This window comes from Salvelinus sp. IW2-2015, linkage group LG34 (assembly GCF_002910315.2).
Source record: "Salvelinus sp. IW2-2015 linkage group LG34, ASM291031v2, whole genome shotgun sequence".
Lineage (NCBI taxonomy): Eukaryota > Metazoa > Chordata > Actinopteri > Salmoniformes > Salmonidae > Salvelinus > Salvelinus sp. IW2-2015.
Genome location: NC_036873.1, coordinates 2,762,817 through 2,782,199, shown reverse-complemented (window position 1 = coordinate 2,782,199; position 19,383 = coordinate 2,762,817). Strand labels below are relative to the sequence as shown.

General features: G+C 39.8%; 2 protein-coding genes across 3 annotated transcripts in view; both read left to right on the top strand.

Moving 5' to 3' along the window:
- LOC111958450 (uncharacterized) overlaps positions 1–19,383 on the top strand; it is a 93,326-nt gene that overhangs the window by 8,578 nt on the left and 65,365 nt on the right. The window lies entirely within an intron of this gene.
- LOC139023657 (uncharacterized) lies at positions 12,715–15,575 on the top strand. Of its 2 annotated transcripts, XM_070437208.1 has the most exons (4): positions 12,716–12,802; positions 13,161–13,400; positions 13,710–13,840; positions 14,029–15,575. In XM_070437208.1, the coding sequence occupies exons 2-4, from the start codon at positions 13,169–13,171 to the stop codon at positions 15,226–15,228; spliced, it is 1,563 nt and encodes a 520-aa protein (XP_070293309.1). In that variant the 5' UTR covers positions 12,716–12,802; positions 13,161–13,168; the 3' UTR covers positions 15,229–15,575. The 2 variants fall into 2 exon arrangements, with proteins under 2 accessions (XP_070293308.1, XP_070293309.1); XM_070437207.1 differs by having other exon boundaries at positions 12,715–13,400.

The following is a 19,383-nucleotide window of genomic DNA, read 5'->3' as shown; positions in this document are numbered from 1 at the left end:
GTACATCACATATAATCTCACCCTATTCTGCATACACCAAACAGCGCTTTAGAACCAATATACACAAACTGGGACTTTTTTATTTTATCTTGTCTCATCGCTGCAGCTCCCCAACGGGTTCAGGAGGCGAAGGTAGATTCATGCGTCCTCCGAAACGTGACCCGCCAAACCGCGCTTCTTAACACCCGCCCGCTTAACCCGGAAGCCAGCTGCACCAATGTGTCAGAGGAAACACAGTTCAACTGACTACCAAGATCAGCCTGCAGGCGCCCGGCCCGCCACAAGGAGTCGCTAGAGCACGATGAGCCAAGTAAAACCCCCTCGGCCAAACCCTCCCCTAATCCGACGATACTGGGCCAATTGTGCGCCGCCCTATGGGACTCCCGATCACGGACAGTTGTGATACGCCTCTAGAACTGCGCCACTCGGGAGGCCAAAATGGGACTTTTCATTCGAAGACTTTCATTGAGACTCTTTTAGACCCATACACTAACAAACACCTACTGTATACGTCGAAATAGTTTAGTCAGGTTTGTCTGATGATTACTTTTGACTTATCATAGCTGACTCATATTTACCCACAACAACATATTTATGTCCACCATGATTGGTTTAACAACAATGAAGTCATTCTGTAACTACAGTTTAGGACTCAAACGTAGTGGGGATGGGTAAACACGATGTTGAAAGTGTGTTTATTATCTGTGTGAATGTACCTAAGGGAGTGTATGTCTGTGTAATCTGTATTACCTCTCTCTTCCAGGAGGAGGAGGGTCCAGAGGTGCTGCTGGTGAAGGAGGAGGGGTTTGAGGAGGGTCTGCGGAACCTTAAGGGGACCATGGGCATTGGAGGACAACCAGACTACACCTCCTCCTGAACCCACAGAGTATAGGACCACACAGTATCACTGAGGTGAGCCCACCCAGGTCTTGATTACGTTTGTCTTAAGTGTGTGACCATGCTTTTGAATGATCAAATCATTAAAGTGTCAAGTAATCAACTCAAATCAAATTGTATTTGTCACATACTTCGTAAACAAGCATGTGTCATAGACAAACAGTGAAATGCTTACTTACGGACCCTTCCCGACAATGTAGAGAGAAAAATAAAAAAATAACTAGAATGTACTCATAGTACTCATTGCAATCCCTCATTGCCCAATCAGAAGATGCTCCATAGCAGGGTGCTCATATCAGATGTCTTGATCCAACATCCTCTCACCCTGTATCTCTTACAGGAAGTAGACATGGAGGATGGGAAGCCTGATCTGATGCTGGTCAAAGAGGAGACAATAGTAGATGGACCAGAGAGCATTGACCTGCTGAGTGGACTAAAGATGGGGGAGCAAGGTAATGGAGAAATACATATAGCCTACATACAGTAATAGATCTTCAATGGGAATAGTGATGCGCTTGGTTGTTTTTTTTGTTCATTTTCTTCATTCATGAAATGAAATTAATACAACTTAAGTTAAAATATAAAAACACACATAATGTATGAACTTGACCAGGTAATTTATTTTAAAATAATTCCCTCTACAATGTTTGTAAAGTCTATTTTGTAATTTCTTCCTGCAGGTGGTTGGCTGGAGGCTAACAGAGGAGACTGGGCGGCCATCTTGGATTCCCAGACCCAAGAACTTGGGGGACGACCGAGCAGGCCAGGACCAGAGGCGGCATAGTGGAAGTCAGTGGATTCGATATCATCTTCAACTCTGGGCTGGGGAACAACACTATTAACCACAACCAGAAACAGACAGTCGAACACAAAACAACAACCGAACTTAGTCTCCATGACAACAGACTGGCTGAGATCAGGGCGAGACGAATATTTGGTCTCCATGGATGGGGAGGTGTCCGTAAGACAACAGGCACAGTCTCGGCTAGCGATGCTCCATCCTGCACCTATAGTTGTGATTCAGAGAGACTAATGGCGCCTCAGGTTAACCCCCTAACAGATGCTACCTTCAGCTTGCCTTCTATAGGATCTATCAACTGGAACATGGACCCTGTGACAACACAGACACTCCCTGGCCTTTGTCCTCCTCACAATCTCTTAATGTTAAACCAGACCTCAGACAATGCCAGTGCCTCAACACTAAATGGCTACACAAGCCCATTGACAAATGATAGTAGTAGTAATGCTATCAGTAGATCCGGTGGCAAAGAGAAGCGCTTCCTGAAACCTTTAGTTTCCCCAAACAGGTGGAGATCCATCAGAGAATGCACACTCGTACAGCCTGTGGAGTCCAAACGGGACAAATCCCGACGCTGCCCCAGTGTGAGAATAGGTTCTCCCACCATTACCAGCTGAAGATGCACCTGAAGGGCCACACAGGAGAAAGGCTGTTCGCCTGTACGCACTGCGGGAAGAGGTTCTCAAAGAGGAGTTATCTCAGGATACACCAACATAAACTGCATACGGCCCAGGTATAGTGACATGTAATGTAGTCCTAGTTAGTTTGTTTGTAGTTCATTCTATTTGTTTTGGATGTAGTAGGGAACTGGATGATGAGAACTGAGGTAAGAATGAGTATGATGAGGCAGAGTAGATGATATGGTGATGGATGGGGTCTGTAAAAATGCTTCACTGATGAAGAGTGACAAACTTAGTCCCTTTAGGTTGATACTGGTGTTTTATAGTGAGGTAAGGATAGTGCCTTAATGCATGTTTACTTGGCAGGAAGATGTGTGTAATGTTGAACCTTTTCCAAAGTATTTTATAATTAATTTAATCAAAGCGAGGGTACCAAATTTACAGAAATATAGTGTTACCGTAGTGAGAAGTTAATCTACTTTGCAATAAAAGTACTGTACTTCAAAGTTATGAGTGTATGATTATTTTGTTGAAATCAAATACAAAATTGACTCTGTGCTGACTGACTTGGTTATTTTTGTATCATTACAGGGACTGAGTTTCCCTTATCTCAGTCGAACCAAAACATTATACTTCATTCTTGAATCAACACGTGTGGACATTTTTTATAATGAACTCCAATGGATCCATATTGTTGGGTACTTGAATCACAATGTTAGAGATGGGCTTGATTGTGGTTCACATTTCATAATATCAAGTTTCTGTGTGTTACAGTAAAGTTTCTTATATAAACCTTTATGCTCTTCTGTACAATATGTTTGTAGTCTGCATTCCACGAAGACCTGCAGGTATCCAGTGTTACTGGTGGAAGAGACAGGACCTCTGAGTTGGCTGGTTACAAACCCTGGCCCCAGATCAGGACCCTGGTAGAGAAGCCTTCGCTCTTCCTTCCTTGGCAATTTCTCACGTGGAATAGCCTTAATTTCTCAGAACAAGAATAGACTGACGAGTTTCAGAAGAAAGTACTTTGTTTCTGGCCATTTTGAGCCTGTAACCGAACCCACAAATGCTGATGCTCCAGATACTCAACTAGTCTAAAGAAGGCCAGTTGTATTGCTTCTTTAATCAGAACAACAGTTTTCAGCTGTGCTAACATAATTGCAAACGGGTTTTCTAATGATCAGTTAGCTTTTTAAAATGATAAACCTGGATTAGCTAACACAACGTGCCATTGGAACACAGAAGTGACGGTTGCTGATAATGGGCCTCTGTACGCTTATGTAGATATTCCATATAAAATCAGGCATTTCCAGCTACAATAGTACTTTACAACATTAACAATGTCTACACTGTATTTCTGATCAATTTGATGTTATTTTAGTGGACAAAAAATATGCCTTTCAAAAACAAGGACATTTCTAAGTGACCCCAAAGTTTTGAACGGTAGTGTAAATATAAATATTTTTTGGTGGGGCCTTGCTTGTTTTGCATGTTATTTTGGCATTAATACGTGTCACATATCAGTTTGCAAACAATGTAAAATAATAAAGCTGCATACACACCTGGTCTCTTTTTTGTTTTCTTGAGTAAGGCAGCTCCAAAATGCAGGTGTTTCAGCCTAGCTCAGTGCTTTCTGTGGTGTTAGGGCGAGCCAGCAGAAAATAGGAGCATTGTGCCATGAATGGCTCAGTGTTCTGTCACTCATGGGGACAGTACGTCATCGCCAAGTTTAAGTCCTTAGTAAGGGTAGACATCCAAACACAATTGAACATGAATTTCTCTTTAGGTCTCTTAAACTTTTTGGATTTGGTGAACATTTTATTAAAGTAATTTGCATGTTTTACAAAGATATAAATAGTTCTGTGCTACTAAACCTTAATACTTCCAAAAGATTTAGTATCAACAGAAGTGTACGACAGGGATGCCCAATTTCGCCATTTTTATTCATTTTGGTTGTGGAACTTCTATCTCTAGATATTCTGAATGATGCAAATTTGTATGGCTTAAACATTTTTAACAAAGAAATCAAAATTTCCCAACTGGCTGATGATACTACTCTTTTCTTAAAACCTGTAACGAGTCACCCTCTCGGATCCGGGATCCTCCTCATCAAAAAAGCTGACTAGCATAGCCTAGCCTAACGCGACAGGGATATCATATAATATAATTTCATGAAATCACAAGTCCAATACAGCAAATGAAAGATAAACATCTTGTGAATCCAGCCATCATTTCCGATTTTTAAAATGTTTTACAGCAAAAACACAATATATATTTATATTAGCTCACAATAGCCAAACACACAACGCCATGTTTTCACCATGTTTCCACCGCAAAGGTAGCTTTCACAAAACCCACAAATAGAGATAAAATTAATCACTAACCTTGAACAACTTCATCAGATGACAGTCTTATAACATCATGTTATACAATACATTTATATTTTGTTCGAAAATGTGCATATTTGAGGTATAAATCGTAGTTTTACATTGCAGCCACCATCACAAATAGCACCAAAACAGCCAGAATAATTACAGAGAGCAACGTGAAATACATAAATACTCATCATAAAACATTTATGAAAAATACATGGTGTACAGCAAATGAAAGATAAACATCTTGTGAATCCAGCCAATATTTCCGATTTTTTTAAGTGTTTTACAGCGAAAACACAATATAATATAAATATTAGCTCACCACAATAGCCAAACACACAACGCCATTTATTCACCGCCAACATAGCTTTCACAAAACCCAGAAATAGAGATAAAATGAATCACTAACCTTTGGACAACTTCATCAGATGACAGTCTTATAACATCATGTTATACAATACATTTATGTTTTGTTCGAAAATGTGCATATTTAGAGCTACAAATCCTGGTTTTACATTGTGAATAAGTAGCCATGATGCACCAAATTGTCCGGAGCAATTTTGGACAGTCACGTAATCTAACCAAAAAACTCATCATAAACTTTACTAAAAAATACATGTTGTGCANTATTCTCTTACTTTTGATGATCTTCCATCAGAATGTTGTGCAAGGAGTCCTAGTTCCAGAATAAATCGTTGTTTTGTTTTAGAATGTCCATTTCTTCTGTCGAATTAGCAACTTTGGCTAGCCATGTGGAGGAAACATGTCCAAGAAATCTTTGCGCACTGAACGAAAAATTCCAAAATTCCCAATAAACGTCGAATAAACTGGTCAAACTCGGTTGAAAATCCTACTTTAGGATGTTTTTCTCATATGTATCCAATAAAATCAGAGCCGGAGCATTTCGTCGTGTATACGTAACGCATTTCAGAAGACAATGTTAGGTTCCCTGGTGCGCAGGTGAATACTGACTAAAGAGCGGACCTGTCACTCCAAAAGCTCTCATTCGGTCTCAGATCAAGCAAGACACCCCATTCAACATTCTACTGCCTGTTGACATCTAATGGAAGGCGTATGAAGTGCATACAGATCCATAAATATAAGCCAGTTGAATAGGCAGGTCCTGACACAGAGCCCCATTTTCAGAATTTTCACTTCCTGTTTGGAAGTTTGCTGCCAAATTAGTTCTGTTTTACTCACAGATATAATTCAAACAGTTTTAGAAACTTCAGAGTGTTTTTTATCCAATAATAATATGCATATTGTATGATCTAGAACAGAGTACGAGGCCGTTTAATTTGGGCACGATTTTTTCCCAAAGTGAAAACAGCGCCCCCTATTAAGAAGAAGTTTTAAGAGACAAAGACCAGGTCGCACATGCCCTTAATGCTATAACTGCATTTTCTATTGCATCAGGATTAATGCTGAATGTTTCTAAATGTGAAATCTTATGTTTATTTGACTCTGATGATAAAGAAATTATTCCTGTAAAGAAAATATTCCTGTAAAGGTCTGTGTTAAATATTTAGGAATACATCTGTCAAAAAAACACTTAGTCAGACTACATTTGAATTTCTCTCCTAAAATTAAGAGAACTAAAAATATATTTAATAATTGGCTACAAAGAGATCTTTCTATACTTGGGAGAGTAYTTCTGTCCAAGGCAGAGGGACTGTCTCGTTTTGTGTACCCCTCATTATCGTTATGTGTAAATCCAGCTACTTGTAAAGAGATCAATAAGACCTTTCTTGACTTCGTCTGGAAAAATAAGTCTCACAAACTAAAAAAATATGTCCTTTCTAACAAAAGAGCTGAAGGTGGTCTAGAAGTGTTGGATTTTGTTGACATAAATAACACTTTCAAGATAAACTGGTTGAAGAAATGTTTGCTCGATACTGATTCAATATGGTATTTCATTCCAAATAATGTGTTTAATAAATTGGGAGGTCTTCAATTTTTACTGAAATGTAATTATATTCCTGAAAGATTACCTGCTAAATTGGCAAGGTTTCATCAACAAGCTTTACTGGCCTGGAAAATATGTTTCCTGCACAATTTTTCCCCTCATAAAGCTCGTTTGTGGAATAATTCAGACATAACTGTAAGGAATTGTTCTACCCCAGCTGGCATGAGAGGAATATTGACTTTGTTCTTGATATTTTCGACAACAAGGGTAATATTCTCCAATATGAACAATTTATAACATTGAAAGAGTTTCCAATACCTTTCAGAGAGTTTATTTCTGTGATCAAAGCCGTTCTCAGTGGTCTAACTACACTTATGAAAAGTCATCTTAATTTTGGGAATGATCACACATTTTATCCAGAACTCAGATTGGAAGGCGTGGGCTTACTTGAGAAATCTTGTTGTAATAAATATATAAGACAAATTCTTCATTCACAAAACCAACTTACACCGAGAGGAAAGTTTTTCTGGAACATGCTTATTCCTGACATTGTCTGGAAAAATGCATGGTTAAGGCCTTACAAATACTGTATACCAAACAAAGTTAAGGAAGTGCACTTCAAAATGTTACATAAGATATATCCATGTAATTCTATGATTTCCAAATTTGTGGCTATTGATGATATCTGCGTTTTCTGTGAAAAAGAAGGTGAGAATCTGTCTCACTTGTTCTTTGAATGTAAATTTGTGTCAGAATTTTGGGAAAACCTTGCAAAGTACTTATTTAACATTATGAACACTGCCTACAATTTTAACATAAAATATTTAATATGTTACTATTGCAATGATAACAAAACCACTGAAATGATTGTTAATTTTTTTATTCTTGTTGCCAAATACTTTATACACAAACAAAAATTCCAAAATTCTATACCAAAATTACCAATTTTTCTGATTGAATTTAATTATCTTATTAAAACACTAACCCTAGTGAATAACAACAAGAATAACATCTTCATGAATCATTATAATAAGATATTTTCAGAGTGAATATAATTGCACTTAAATTGATTATTTTTGGTATTTTATTTGTATTTATATTTTTTGTATGTTTGAGCATTGTTAATACCTGTGTTTGGTTTGCTAGACATGTTTGATGTAGCAATATAAGTTGATTTTTGTATTATGAATAAAATAAAAAATAAAAAATTTAAAGTAAAAAAAAAAAGGGTAGACATCCAAAATGTCTGCCTTTTGGGTCCTGCCATAGAGTTATAGTACCAGTGCCCTTCCAAGAAGGCTCAATGTTATTGGCCACAGATAAAGTTACATCAAATCACATTATATGTACTGTAGCTTTGATTGGACTGATCATGTCAACATCTTACTTTCAAAGTCTTAGCTAGCAGTCATCATCATGAATCAAGTCGACAATCTACTGGCAAATCCTTTTCAACCCTTGTCATATGAAGTTAAATAACGAAGAGAAATTCAAGATAAAACATATCAGTGCTCATCGGCCAATGGAGATAAAGATTACACAACAAGTTGGAAAACACAACAATGAGTCGTTTAGAAGGAATCAGTGGCTAACTGCAAGCATTGCAAAGCAACTACTAACGTTAGCCTGCTATTCAATGGAGTGGCTGTGAATGCTAGACTTTGATGACAAAATTTGCCCACAAAGGACTGCCGCGCCAGCTTCACAAGATGGGTCCAAAAATGTCTTGTATGCTGCTGCATAAATGATGTAATATGCAAGGGAGTTATGTATACTGTAGCTAAGAAAGTATTACTAAGTATATCCTGTGTAGTATGCTGTTAGTAGCCCATGTGCCTCACCCTAATAATTTGGTCTATTTTCACCAACGAGGTATTGCACACACTAACGTTCGTCGTTAAGGGTAGACCAAGGTGCTGCGTGATTTGGGTTCATCATACTTTATTTAAATGTGAACCAGCGAAAAAAAACAATACACAACGAACGAAAAGCTTCGTCGTGCAAAATACATGCAACCATACAAAGACAAAATCCCACAACTGAATGTGGGAAAAAGGGCTGCCTAAGTATGATCCCCAATCAGAGACAACGATAGACAGCTGCCTCTGATTGGGAACCATACTAAGCCAACAAAGAAAAAGAAAACATAGATATACAAAAACTAGAGTACCCACCCTAGTCACACCCTGACCTAACCAAAATATAGAGAATAAACAGGGATCTCTAAGGTCAGGGTGTGACACACACATTGTTCGTGGCCTGTGTTGTGTGCTTGTTTTGTACAGCTTTGACAGTGCTACTGATAGCAGTGGTGGCGCTTAGCTTGCACGTGCAAATTCAGCACACACAACATTCTATAATAGAATTGTGCTATTTGACACGTCAAATTAAAAGCTTATTTAACGCGTCAAGTAGTGTTATATGACGTGTATCTTTTTTGACAAGCAAAGACCCAAACGGCGTTCAATGTGCCTCACCCTAATAATTTGGTCTATTTTCACCTCTTAATTTCACCTACTGTTCTAACTTGGTGGTGCACATGTAGCCTATAACCTGTTTTAGAGAAATGCAATCATTGAATATTGTAAGAGCTTTCATTGTCTGTTTATATGCCCCTTTATTTATCCTACGGTTCTGACTTGTTGTACAGGGAGTACATTGTAAGAACGGCCCATGTTCTGAATTCTGTCGCTGTACATTTCAAAAGTGCTGAACAAATAGTTGTATTGACTACGTCAGTCGTCGCTCGCTCATTAATATCTTAATCGAAATTATGGATTGCCTCTTATCCACTTGTCATCCCCTTATGCCATAGTTTGTACATCTCAATTGTCAGTAGAAACCACATTTGTTTAAGCAAGTCAGCCATATCAGCTATGTTTTTTTAAAGGCAGTAAATGAGGCTGAAATAACTGTTTCGCTGCTAGACAAGGCTCTGCTGAAATCCAGGTGTAGCAGTGGTAAGATGTTGGAACTGCTGTTGGGACTCTGCTGTTGGGTCAGCTTTATGTAGTCCCTAACAATTTGTGGGCACTGTTTGTCACCGTTATAGTGCATTTAATGTATTGTTTAGTGTTGTGTTGTGTAGTAGCTTTGCTGGTGTAACAGGTGTAAAATATACTTTATGTATTTCACCCCGAAAATCCCTCATATTTATTTTTGTTTATTATTTTAAAGTTATTTTGAGATGTATTACACTACTTACAAGAGTTAATTATTTTGTATTTATTTTCTGAATTGTGTTAATGCTGTGATGTCATCAACAGGAGCCATGTTTTTACTCAGTTTGCTCAGAGCGTGATGAGGAGAGGTACAGTTGAAGTCAGAAGTTTACATACACTTAGGTTGTAAACTTTCTAATTTCAATAGCTCCTTGGTCATGTCACCTACTGACTTAAAACAAGGTTCGGAATGTCCACTGACTACCCTTATATAGTCAGTGGACTATAGTTATTCGATTGTACTGGATGTAATACATATTAGCATTTTTCATACATTCATAAGTGTAATAATTTTTTATGACATACTGTGAAAAATGACATACTCTTGGCTGCTGGCTCTGTCACTTTCAGACATGCGCAGAGCAGACTGAAAGGGGAAGGGTAGCTCTTGACTTGAACCACAGGGGTTCTCTGTAAAGAGAGAGTAATCCAAAAGGCACAGACACACCCCTTGTCTTTCAATTGGCACTCTTGATCTGTATGTATTCTCTCCCCTTTCTGATTGGTCTCCGTGGTGCTTAGTCAATGGGAACTCTGTTGCAGGCCCCATCACAAAGTTTTTACACAGTCTGGCTGTCTGACTAAAGTGCCAGAGGTATGAGGAGATACACCCTCCTTTGTATTTATGGGAACAAATATTTCCTAACACTTTGGATCCTATTCATGGTCAATTAGAAGACACAATGCGTCAATGCAAAAAAAAGACTTACTGTCCATGAGTAACCTCAACCTTGTGGGTCTGTGGGTGTACAGCCATATGTTCAGTTCATGCCTATGATTTCAGAGTTCAACAAAGCCAACAACTGCTTCATGTGTGCCACTGATAAAGAACCTGGATGTGGCCCAAAGACTGACTAGTAACTTTATTTAACATGTTTATAATCTTTTGACAACAGTGACGGCATGTAAGACAATTTATGATATAACACAATGGATGGCTAATTTGTTATACTGCATTGATATTTGATATTATTTATAACATATTACACTTTGTTTTGTTTTAGATTTAATGTTTTGCATGCCAACGGTGGTTCCATGTGCTGTGCCTAGGAATGAAGGCAAAAGAGTTGAACAGAGTGAACAGAAACTGGAAGTGCTGTCTTTGTTGTTGAAAATGTATGCTACACCTCATCCACACTGAAGAGGCTCTGAAATGTACATCAACCAGGGATAAAGAGAAAGTTAACACTGTGAAATGTTTCATACTTATTCGAAGTAAAGTGTCTGTTGACATGTTGGAAAAGATTAAAGGTCTACAATTTCTGTCAATATTCCATTTTTATTCATTGATTTTATTGCCACCATTACTGGGGTAACATGTTCAGTATATTTATTGACCAGCAAACCCACTGCAGCCTACCTTACTAGCTCACTCTCCATCCCTACTTTGAACAATTAATAGCATGACTCTCGTATTTTGCCCTTTTCCTTTATGGTTGATATTAACGATGAAAGGAGATATTATCTGTCTCTCTCCTATTGTGTACCGCTGTTAAATACTGTGGCAAAAATAAAAAACAGAGAAAATAAGTACTTAGAACTACCAATTATTATAGATAAATATGAAAGGGTAAACAACACTGGACTGAACCCCCTAATTGTCAAACTAATATTAATGTACAACAATATAGAAGATACAGGTTATGCAATATGGGTGTATATCCACCTCACGCTTCTTAGGTGTGTAATTGACATGACCAAGGAGCTATTGAAATGTAAAACTAAGAAAAATGTACTTTACACTGCTTGATTTCACAGTACACAAACAAGAGTGTGCAATATATAAGGCTAGTCCTTGGACATTCTGAAGTTTGTTTGAGTCAGTAGGTCACATGAACAAGGAGCTATTGAAATTTGAAAGTTTGAATAATTCATGTAAAACGTGAGATGAAAATGGACAAACCAAAGGGTGTGCAATATAGAAGGGTAGTCCTTGGACATTCTGAACCTTGTTTGAGTCAAGTAGGTCACATGACCAAGGAGCTACTGACATTCGAATGTTAAAAAAGTTTGTACTTTGTTTACGCTCCCTAACTAATTCAACTATGAATACAAAATGCTGCTCACATTTACACATGTTTATTAGCTTTGGAACGCGAATTAATGTCCAGATCGTGAAAATAAGACCTGTGCAATGTTGTGCGCAACTTTCCCAACATCATGACACTTATTTGGAGTCTTTGGCTCAAGTGGTTTGAAAGCGCGAATATCCGTCGAATATCCAACTTTAAACTGCCTTTACCTCGGTCGATAGCTTTGTTGCGGGAGAGGGTCTCTTTCAGGTGCAGACAGCATGAGGGTATTCTGCACTGTCTTTTGTCAGACACATATACATGTATGGGAGTCCACAGACGGCAGCATTAACTTTAACCTTGTATTTTACCCATTCCATGCAGTCGTTAAAAGAGAGACAATTGGCAGAATTGTGTCCAGAGCCTCGTCTTCCATCTACACCTTACCAGAACACAACGCAGAAAGGTACCGGTACAGAGCCGGTTACACTGGCATGCATTTAACATTTTTTGTTATGTTTGTCCCACCAAGATTTACGTGCTAAAATCGCCACTGGCCAAGGTTTCACTGGGAGCCCCCCAGTGAGCAGGTCTGAAGAGAGATCCAGAGAGGGTGAGTTTTAGTAGGGTAGGATTTATTGCTTTTATTCCTATGGTTATTAATTGTCTGCACTGATGGAGCGTAAATCCCAGAAAATAGATGTGGTAGTGGCAGCAGCTGTTGGCCTGGAGTAGGATCTGGTAGGACAAAATTATTAGTATAAAGTTGTATATGTGTAGCGTTAGATAGTGGTGAGATTTATTTTCCCCCTTCTTTTCTGTGACATATTGTGCAATTCACACTCCGACCTGTAAAAGTCAGCAACAGCGTCAAGTCTGCCGGAAACTCGCAGGAAGATGAAGTAAACGGAAGCAGAGAGGAGTCGAAGCGAAAGGATTTACGCCGCCCAAAATCGGTCCTCGTGAGATAAGGTTTAGGGGTGTCGAAATACGTGAGACTTATTCAATCGAATATAAGTTTCGTAATGTTTAGGCTATTATAAATGTACTGATATAAGTGGACGCACGTGGAATTCAGGCAACTGATAAATACGACCTAGTTGTATATAATCTTTACGGAAATGAAGTGTCCAAAAACAATTTCCACGTTCGCGTTTTTATTGTTATTTAGGTGTGTATTAACACCCAACTAAAAATATTACTAATTTAACTGCATAGCATCACATACTTAATTCGCATTAGAGACAGAACTTGGTTGATAGATGTTATCTAGGTAACACTGGCTAGCTGCTAACAATGGCTAACTGTATGGTTTTTCACACTCAAATAGCCTCCATCATGGAGGTGTTAGCGAATGCAGCCGTGGCAGAGATTTGTAAACTCGTAGACGACGACTATGCAGTGTTTCGTTTGGAAATAACTCAAAGCCAGAAAGAAAACAGGACATTGCGGAGGAAACTACTGGAACTGAAGGTGGCACGGGAGCGCGCAGAGAGGACAATGCGAGAGCGCGTCCTCGCCAGTCGGCCCAGTATCAAGATCCTTGACCGATACAGAGGAATAGCAAGAGGTAGGTCAGTTTTTGGATAGTATGCAATAATTCCCCTGATTACTTAGCTATCTTGCGCAAAGACAAAATTATAATATTCTTGATTTACTGCATTTCCTATTTACTAATTTAAAACAATGTGATGCATCAAACATAATACATTAATCAATAAATAATATTTCAAGAAGTTATGCAAAGTGTTAGCTTACATCCTTGCCAACTCTAGACAGTGTCAATAGTATACAACATACCAATAACTGTCAACAGTGTATAATATAGTATTGACAGTAGCTAAACAATCTGCTTCTTTTCCTCCAATTACTCTCTCAGGGGAAGGACATCTCACTGGAGGCCAGAGGAACTTTGTGAAGCCATCGGGACAAAATACATTGAGAGATGACCAAGCAATCACTGTTGATGAGGGGAATGGAACCTCAACCCAGCACATTATCATGATAGAGGTTAGTGTAATAGTGTTGAATAAAACATTAGTTACTTTGATGCCCCTTTATTTCAGAAAGGCTCCCCTCACCTATTCACTTGCTTACATGTACATTCTCATCATAGGTGCGCTTGTAAGACTTCCGAACGACATTGTTATCTAATTCAACTCATGTACCGGTAATAACCACCTCTCTTCTTGTGTCAGTCTGCAGAGGCTGCAGGTCCTGGGGTCAAGCAGGAGAGGTCTGAAGGAGAGGAGAACACACTGCACATTAGGGACATCCAGACTGGATTGGCTGGAGCGCCCCCTGTAGCCACGGACGAACCCGACACCGCCCCAGCGCAGCCCAAGACCCGACGCAGCGTGACGGAGGTCAGTGGAACGCTGAACGCCGTCCTCAAGTCAGAGACAGACACAGAGACTTTAACTGTAACACACAGGCTTTTACACACAGGATCTGACCAAATGTTGGACCCAGAGAGACTGGGGCTGGGGAGACTGGGCTGCCCTCCTGCTCCCGCCTCAGAGTATTTACTTTATGGAAACCCGAGCCCGAGGACAGTTAATTCCCATCCGGACTCAGGTGGCGCGTCAGAGACTGGTAATGATCCGTCTTGTTCTTACACTTCAGAGATGGACCCTAGCAACATTCCCTTGGGTTTAGAGGCACAGACTGATCTGTCTAGACGGGACTGGAACCGGTGCAGTAGAAGTGTATACTCTGAAGGGTGCCTATATAAGGCAGGGGAGGGTATGGCCGTAGATGAAGTGACTGTGAAAGTGGAGGGCGACATTCCTCCCACATGGAATGCAGATAGTCTCCTAGGAGATGGACACTCACAGGGCAGAGATTTCTTAGATTACAGGGAAAGCTTGGAGACAAATCCAAATGTCGCTACCCACTACCCTTTACACACGCTCAGGGATCGCGACCCTTTGTCCACGTCGATGGGGCCTTCTGATTCACATGGCAGCGTCCTCTTCGATCAGGTATTGAACTCAAACGACAGGACTAGAGCCCAGGCTCAGAGAGGGGAAGCTACATCAGGCAATAGTAAAGATAAACGGTTCCTCTGCATGTTCTGTAACAAAGGCTTCAGCTGCCCCCAGAAGGTGGAGATCCACCAGAGGGTACACACGGGGGAGAAACCCTACAGCTGTACCCAGTGTCACATGCGCTTCACCCAGGCTGGCAACCTGAAGAGGCACCAGAGGGTGCACACTGGGGAGAAACCCTATAGCTGTACCCAGTGCCACATGCGCTTCGCCCAGGCCGGTCACTTGAAGATGCACCTGAAGGTCCACACGGGAGAGCGGCCGTTCACTTGTACGCACTGCGGGAAGAGGTTTTCAGAGAGGAGCTACCTCAGGATACACCAGCAGAAAAAACATTCCACTCTATAACATAGAAAGTAACCATTCCACTCGATAGCTTCTGAGGTTTAGAATAACAGGAGTAACAGATTTCGGTGTTGAATATTCCTGGGTAGAATGTTGCATCCAGACATTGTGTGATATATAAGCCTACAAATCTGTTACATATTGTGTTTGTACTGTGTAGGCTATATGATGTTCACAAATGCCCATTTGATTACTTCCATTAAACTACTTAATTTTTTTCCCAAGACACTTTTAATGAGAAAATGAATGCAGTGTATCAAGTTCATGCCTAATTTTTTGTTGATGTATGTGTGGTTTTCTTATGGTGTATTGAAGTTGTTTGTTTAATAAACACACAATTGGACTTTTAATTTTAAGATTTTAATTGAGACTCTTTAGTATACATCACATCTGTATTCACCTGACAGCGCTTTATAACCATGTACTTAATAAATATACCCACACACTTACAAATAGCTACTGTACACGTCAAAATAGTTTAGTCAGGTTTGTCTGATGACTTTTGACTTATCATAGCTGACTTATATTTTCCCACAACATCACATTTATGTCCACCATGGTCTGTTTAACAACAATGAAGTCATTCTATAATATGGCTACAGTGTAGGATTCATGACGTGGAGATTGAGGAGGGTCCAGAGGTGCTGCTGGTGAAGGAGGGGTGTGTGGAGGGTCTGGGGAACCCTGAGGGGACCATGGTCATGGAGGACAACCAGACTACACCTCCTGAACCCACAGAGGAACCAGCTGAGCAGCACAGGACCACACACAGTCTCGCTGAGGTGAGCCCACTGTGAACTACTGTCTGTATGCTATTAGGGCAGGGACTGTATCCACAAAGCCTATCAGAGTAGGATTGCTGATCTAGGATCAGTTTTGTCTTTTAGATCGTAATGAATAAGACCTGATCCTCAATCAGCACTTTTACTTAGACTATTTGCGCTGGGCCCGTATCCACAAAGCATCTCAGAAAAGGTCCTAAGAATCCTATAAGAACTTTTTTTTAAGACTTAAAAAACTCCCTGCACAGAGTATTTTATTTATTTTTTTACCCCTTTTTCGTGGTATCCAATTGGTAGTTATAGTCTTGTCTCATCGCTGCAACTCCCGTACGGACTCGGGAGAGGCGAAGGTGGAGAGCTGTGCGTCCTCCAAAACCCGTCCCAACGAAGCCACATTGCTTCTTGACACAATGCCCGCTTAACCCGGAAGGCAGCCGCACCAATGTGTCTGAGGAAACACCGTAAGTACACCTGGTGACCGTGTCAGCGTGCACTACGCCTGGCCCGCCACAGGAGTCGCTAGTGCGCGATGGGACAAGAACATCCCTGCAGGACAAACCCTCCCCTAACCCGGACGACGCTGGGCCATTTGTGCGCCACCCCATGGGTCTCCCAGCCACGGCCGTCTGTGACAGAGCCTGGACTCTAACCCCGAATCTCTAGTGGCACACCTTAGACCACTGTGCTACTCGGGAGGCCTAAGAGTAGGTTTTAAGATTATGTTAAGACACTGCCCAGACAAACTCTTGAGCCAGGAGTAAAATCGACTCATAAAAGTTTCTCAGCTGGTAATCACGACAGTTTGAGGTACCGCAAAGGAAAGATAGTGATGATGCTCATTGAAATTGTTGAAAATGATGGGGAATAACCAATCGCGATGAGGTATCGCCCGCTGTGAACTCTGTAGCACGTTTCCGACAACCACTGTGAATGTGACTGTGCATCAAATGTTGCGATGGTAAAACGCTTGATATCATTTTCACCTGACAAGATCACTTTTCCTTCTCTTAATTATCGCCTAATAAATTTATGTTGGCCTGCATAACCTTTTTTTTAACCATTTTTTTTTTTTTTTTTACAATTACCGTCATATCAACACACTCGTCACTCCTGTTTGACAATTGTAAATTGCTTTGGCACAGTAGGAATCAAGTCACTTGCCGATAATGTTGTATACAATGTTGCCTACAACATTTAAGGTCTATTAAAGGTCTATTATTTTAATTTAACCACAACCAAAGTTAACATAAGCCCTAGATGCCTTCAATTGCCCAATTTATGGGCATGCTCAATTTAGGCAGATTTTTTTAACAACTTGATATTGCGCTCCAAAGGGATAACTTGAAATAACATAATGTAGGTAACTAAATAATAATAACACTGCTACATTAATGTGGATGCTACCATGATGAGTGAAAAAGTTAGAGGCATAAATACCCCCCCCCCAAATATGCTAACCTCCCCTGTTATTGGTAATGGTAAGAGGTTGCATGTCGTATGATCTTTGTGTATGATCTTTGTGCATTTGTAACTTTCTCACTCATCATTATTCACGATTCATTCAGGACTATCCGTAATCATGGCAGCATCCACATTAATGTAACGTGTTCATAAACATATTCTATTCTTACTTACAACAAAAGTGACTCCAAAATGACACAATACATGATTTACCATTCATTTCTATTGGGCACAACTTAATCTGTCTGTTGCCTCATAAAACATTTGATTTCAAATCCAAAATGCTGGAGTAGGCTATACACCCAAGTTTAAGCTTCACTGTCCAAATAAATACATAGGGGAGTGTACATCACCATGTCACTGTGATAAGAGCCAATTTATGCTTAATCTGGAAATGTGGTCGGAGGTGCCGTATGGATGGTGTGACGCAATTGCGGAGCCTCCGGAGGCACGCTGAAGCCAAATTGATCTCTGTACCACATCGACGTGCGCCTCTCAAATTGTGTAACAATGTGGAGGGCTCGGTATAGCGCCGCATTGTCATGGTTGGTTGACGGTAGGTGAGGGCGGGATGTCTAAAATAAACACAAACTCACAACAGCTCTGTGCTGCTTGGTGAAGTGCAAGAAGTATGAATGCCCTGATTTCTGCAGAGGCCATATCACTGTAAATGCTGCGCGGTCAATGCAGATGTCGGTTTGACCATACAGCACCTTTTAGTCTACAGTCCTTGACCTCAAGCTGTTTGCAGTAAATTGCCTATAAGCTACCTTCAGGTCATGTGATGAATGAGGTGAAATATGAACTAAAGTGCACATGTACTTGTTATTCCAGACTCTACAAACTGGGTCAGAGTATGCCATCTGTTTACTTCTGTTTAGGACTGTAAATAACCACATACCCACATTAACCCTTTGTTAACTTGTCATTTGAAACAGGCTTGTGTAAATGCCTGTTTTTAGAGAGACAGTAAACCTAATATTTACCTTACTGAGGTGATGCAGATGGAATAAAGTATTTATATTATTTTCAACTATATTCTTGCTAACACACTGTTCTTTCTAAACAAGTCTGCTCTGCGCTGGCAAGATATTGATCATGAATAGGAGATTTGATGTATAATGTTATAAGCAGGAGAGTATTTAAAAGAACAGCGCGCATGATATAACCTTTTCATTTAGCCACACCCTTTGAACGATGATGCCTATCAATAACATCCCATAGAGATCCCACTAAATTACTAAAGGGGCTTTGTCATAAATCCTAAAAATTGTAGAATGGATCGAAATGGCAGCCATGTTGGTCAGGGAGAAATCCAAACCAATCGAATTGGAATGATTGGCAGTAGGGGCATAATCCTGATTTTGTTTATACAGGAAAATAAAAGGCATGTGATATAAAAAATTGTATAATAGAATTCTTGTCAACATAAAATATTGTCATAATTATAAGTACAGTTTATGTAAACAGACCATAAATGTCTCAAGTTGTGTTTTCTTGGAAAGCTGTGAGTGCTATTATACGATAGTATATCAGTACTTGTTGCATTTACATGTACTTGTTGCACTTGTCTATGTCCTATCATCAACTGATTTCAGCCAGTGTATGGTATATTGGCAGTTAATTTGAAAAATGGATCGAATTATTCCTCTAAGTTAGCTATCAAACATGCAGTGCAGATACATTTTTCAAATTCATTATTTTAACCAATATTTTATCACAGCACTGGCAAGGCATGGTTGACCAACTCCCTGACAGAAATGGCTGACCTTTATCCCATCACAGGCAAAGTCAAAATTGGCTATATGGTAAAGATTCATGAAAACAAAAATGTGCTTTTTGGTTTTAATTTAAGGTTAGACATTAGGTTAGCAGTGTGGTTAACGTTAAGTTTAAAATCGCATTTTAATAAAAT

What these genes read in the sequence shown, in the direction of transcription:
- LOC139023657 (XM_070437207.1), top strand. Translation starts at nt 13,127, where the DNA reads ATGGCTAACTGTATGGTTTTTCACACTCAAATAGCCTCCATCATGGAG. An exon ending in ATACAGAGGAATAGCAAGAG is followed by an intron (nt 13,401 to 13,709) that starts GTAGGTCAGTTT and finishes TTACTCTCTCAG; the next exon opens with GGGAAGGACATCTCACTGGA. An exon ending in AGCACATTATCATGATAGAG is followed by an intron (nt 13,841 to 14,028) that starts GTTAGTGTAATA and finishes TTCTTGTGTCAG; the next exon opens with TCTGCAGAGGCTGCAGGTCC.